Raw genomic sequence first — 4350 nt, 5'->3', positions numbered from 1 at the left:
CATGCAGGGTAGCTGCTTTATAACTTCTCAGAAATTCCCTCATTCAAGGTAACCCCAATAAACTTGGGTTCCAAAACCCCAGAGAGAGGCCTGTGGAAACTGACCATGGATCAACACACACTATTCTCCTTCCTTTTTCCTTCTCACGGGCGGGCCCTATAATTCTGGGTTTTTTCCCACTCCAATTCATACGGAAATATGAAAAAATGGGTGTGTGTCTGATCTACAAAAACGGCTCTTTCCGAAGCATGGGGCTGCCAGCCGTTGCTGAGACAGCGAGAAAGCTACGGCACTCGCGTAACTGCGTGCCGCGGCCAGCCGCAGCGCCTTCTATGGGGAGCCGGGCCCGGGGGCTTGGATGGGGAGAAGAGGTGAGCCGGGTGAGCATCTTACAGAGGAGCGCCCGGCGCTGCCCCCGTCCCGCCGAGACTCCCTCTGGGGCGCCGCCCTCCCCCTTTCTCCTCTGGGTTTTCCTGCACCGAGAAGGCCTGGGCTTTCTCGGGGGACAGCAAGGAAAGCCGAGGGGCTGCGCCGGGGCGGGCCCTGCGGCCCAGGCTCCGCTCCCTCTCCCAGAGAAGGGCGTTGCTCCCAGGGCCGGCAGCCCTCTGCCGCCTCCTAGCGGAGCGCGCGCGCCTCGCCCCGGCGGCTGCTGGCCCGGCCGCCCCGCGCCCTGCCCGTGTTCCAGCCCAGCTGCCAAAAAAGAGAAAGAAAAAAGGAGTATCAGAAGCTCCTCAATGCTGGGCGCCGTCCCGGGGAGGGAAGGGAAAGGAAGCCAGCCGGGCCGGCTGGCTGGTGGTGGTCCAAGCTGAACTTTCCCGGAACTTTCGTCTCCCGTCCACCCACCACCAGCCCGAGGGGAGAAGGAAAGGAAAAGAGAGAGAAAGAAAGGAATAAAGAGGGAGGGAGGGAGGAAGAGAAAAGAAAAAAAGGAAGGAAGGAAGAAAAGAAGAGAGAGAGAGAGTCTCGGTCCCAAGAACCTCTCCAGACTGAGCGCGCTTCTTAGGAGCCCCTTAGGAGCCTCAGAAGCCTCTGTGGCCGCCCGTACCCGGGCCCCGGGAAGGGAGGGTGTGTACCCTCCCAGTTTCCCTGCGCTCCATCCCCGCTGCCCAGAGCCTTCGCCTATTGCGCATCAGCCTCCCCTCTAACCCCTGCGCCTGCCTAACATACCCCCCTCGCCCCTCTTCCCCTCTGGCATCACCACTGCCTTTAGCCCAGAGTGCATTGCCTCGCTTCTCCCCCATCCCTGCCCGGGTTGTCTGAGGGAGCTGACAGCATCAGTAGGGCAAAGAAACAGCCCCTGCTGGACGGAAAACGGGACTCAGTTTCCCCCCCGGAGGTCGCCCTGAGAAAGGAGCCAGTAAAGGAGAGCCAAGGGAAAGGAAAGCCACAATTCCCGGGAGCCGGGTCCCGTCCAGCCCTGCCCCCCCCCGCCCCGCGTTTACCAGTCCGAGGCGGCGGGCCCCGGCTTGACGCACAGATGCTGAGAGGGCGTGGCGGCTGCCCTTGACTCTCCCTATAAAAGAGGCGGCGCCGGCGGAGGAAAGCAGAGCAGCCTTCTTTGCTTGGAGTTTGATTCCCCCCGAGCCTGACCAGCCTCTGCCTCCGCGCGCCTCTCAGCGTCTGGTGTCCGGGCACCTGCCGGTCTCAGCCATCCCAAGCCCTTCACTTTCTCTCTCTTCCCTTCCCGTCTCCTCCTGCCACAAATGAAATTGGCGGCGATGATCAAGAAGATGTGCCCCAGCGAGTCGGAGCTGAACATCCCGGCCAAAAACTGCTACCGGATGGTCATCCTGGGCTCTTCCAAGGTGGGCAAGACGGCCATCGTGTCTCGCTTCCTAACGGGCCGCTTCGAGGACACTTACACGCCCACGATCGAGGACTTCCACCGCAAGTTCTACTCCATCCGCGGGGAAGTCTACCAGCTGGACATCCTTGACACTTCGGGCAATCACCCGTTCCCGGCTATCCGGCGCCTCTCCATCCTCACAGGTACGCGGGGGCTGGTCACTCCCTCACCATCCAGGCAGCACCCCTACCTACTCCTTACGTAAGCCACTGTCTGGTCCTGCCCTGCCCTCTCCTCCAGGAGCAGCTGGCGGGGCTCGGAGTCTAAACCTAGTTCGCCCTTCCCCAAAGCCAAAACTTCTCCAAAACTTGGCTCTGGGGATGTTCAGTAAGTTAGGCTTCTGCTCGCCCTTTCCTTCCCTTCCCCTCTGCCCCTATAAAGTCTGTGACCCTCACCACAGCCCCCGCCCCGGCCCCATCTCCCAGCTCAGGGAGAGCAGTTGACTGACCGTGTTTGTGTCTTTCTTCCCTTCCTCTTACAGGAGACGTCTTTATCCTAGTCTTCAGCTTGGATAACCGAGACTCCTTTGAAGAGGTGCAGCGCCTTAAGCAGCAGATTCTAGACACGAAGTCTTGCCTGAAGAACAAGACCAAGGAGAACATTGAAGTGCCCCTGGTGATCTGTGGCAACAAAGGGGATAGGGATTTTTACAGAGAAGTGGAGCCCAGGGAGATAGAACAGCTGGTTGGAGACGACCCTCAGCGCTGTGCCTACTTTGAAATCTCTGCAAAGAAGAACAGCAGCCTGGACCAGATGTTCCAGGCCCTCTTCACTATGGCCAAACTGCCCAGTGAAATGAGCCCAGACCTTCACCGAAAGGTCTCAATCCAGTACTGTGACATATTGCACAAGAAAGCTCTGAAGAACAAGAAACTCTTGAAAGAGGGTAGCGGAGGTGGGTCAGGAGAGGCCTTTGGTATCGTGGCACCCTTTGCCCGAAGGCCCAGCATCCACAGTGACCTCATGTACATCCGGGAGAAAGCCATTGGGGGTAGCCAGACCAAGGACAAAGAGCGCTGTGTCATCAGCTAGGAGTCACCCACTCCTTTTACTAAGCTAATAACTAAAACAAAGAAGATTTTTTTTGTTTAAGGAAAAAATAAAGATGTTCTGGCTGACCCTTTCCCCAGTGGCATGGGCTCCAGGCTGGCATCTGACCTCCAAGTCAGCTTCCCTGGGGGTACTTACTATCTGACCTTCCCCACTCTGTATGATGGGGTCATGGTGGACTATGGTGCTCTTCCTTTGGAGCACTTGAAACGGAGGAGGAAAGAAATGACTTAAACTAGAAAGCCCCAACCAAGCCATTGTGGGGAAGGGGGACTGCCCATTACAAGGACTGTCTAAGGAAAGGACAGAAATTCAAATGGGGTGGGGTAGTGGTCTGGAAATGTGCAACTTGTCATCTCTTTTGCCAGAATACAAAAAAAAAGGAGGCATTTTCTAATATAAGACTCCCTGAACTGCCACAAGATCCTCTGGCAAGATCCTCTCCCTCTGGTATCAAACCTGGGATGTGGTTGAGGGTCAAGAAATCCAGGCAATTCAACAAAAGCTAACTGTGTTTACATGTGTTTCAGTGGAAAAAAGGAAAAAAAAAAACTTGCACTTTATAGTATATATGCTGTCATGGACATGAACAAAATCTTTTTTAAGTGTTTATACTGTGTGTGAAAATGTTATGGTTATTATTTTTTTTAAGTAAAATAAAAGTCATTAAAAATGAAAAACTTGCTTTGCCTTTTTCTTTTCCTTTCTTTTTTTAAATGAGGGGGTAGGGAAGTAGAGGGAACAGTTTTCCACAGCTGTGGAATTTAAATCTGGAGCCAGTGTTATGACTTTTGCCAGAACTTTGCTATAAAGTTTTGGCACTCTGAAAATAACATCAGCGTTTTTATTAAAAAGAAAACTGCCCTCAAAAAAAGCTGCAGATTATAATACAAGGGCAAAAACTGCTTCAAGGAATCAGAAGTGGTACAAGGATTTTCTATTTATGTTAATACTTCCATATGTAAGACCATAGAAAGTGCTAGGGAAAATGAAAGGATTTTAAGATCCTTATAATCAAACAACTATTCTTCCCTATTCCTTTAAATTTAATCTCTATCTCCTATTTATTTTAAGTTAAATGGTCTTATCAAAGGAAAGGGATTTTCTTATTCCTTAAATTCACTTTCAAACGATTCCAAGTAAGCATCTAGTATGCTGTGAGTGTAGTTCTCAGTGCCAATTACTAATTGTATAACCTTGGATAAGGTACTCGGGCTCCCTAGGCCTCCATTTTCCTCTCAGGTGAATTGAAGGGGCAGCATTAAATAACCTCTCCAAAACTGCTTCCAGCTTTAAATCCTATGATCTTAACATTTTCCAATATCATTCTTTCTGAGTTTTTATGGTTCCAAAACTACATGTTGGGCTGAGTTTGTTTCTTTGGTTCTCGTGACGGGGCAAAGAAAACTTTCTTTTGGATAAAGTAGAAATGGAAATAAGTTCACAAAGACACA

The 4350-nt window shown here is 51.9% G+C and overlaps 1 protein-coding gene across 1 annotated transcript; it reads left to right on the top strand.

Moving 5' to 3' along the window:
- The first annotated feature begins 1448 nt into the window (after positions 1-1448).
- RASD1 (ras related dexamethasone induced 1) lies at positions 1449-2998 on the top strand. The gene is made up of 2 exons (XM_003761520.4): positions 1449-1989; positions 2328-2998. The coding sequence occupies exons 1-2, from the start codon at positions 1704-1706 to the stop codon at positions 2876-2878; spliced, it is 837 nt and encodes a 278-aa protein (XP_003761568.1). The 5' UTR covers positions 1449-1703; the 3' UTR covers positions 2879-2998.
- Positions 2999-4350: the final 1352 nt, after the last annotated feature.

This window comes from Sarcophilus harrisii, chromosome 1, assembly GCF_902635505.1.
Source record: "Sarcophilus harrisii chromosome 1, mSarHar1.11, whole genome shotgun sequence".
Taxonomy (NCBI): Eukaryota; Metazoa; Chordata; class Mammalia; order Dasyuromorphia; family Dasyuridae; genus Sarcophilus; species Sarcophilus harrisii.
This window is presented reverse-complemented; position numbering and strand designations above follow the sequence as displayed.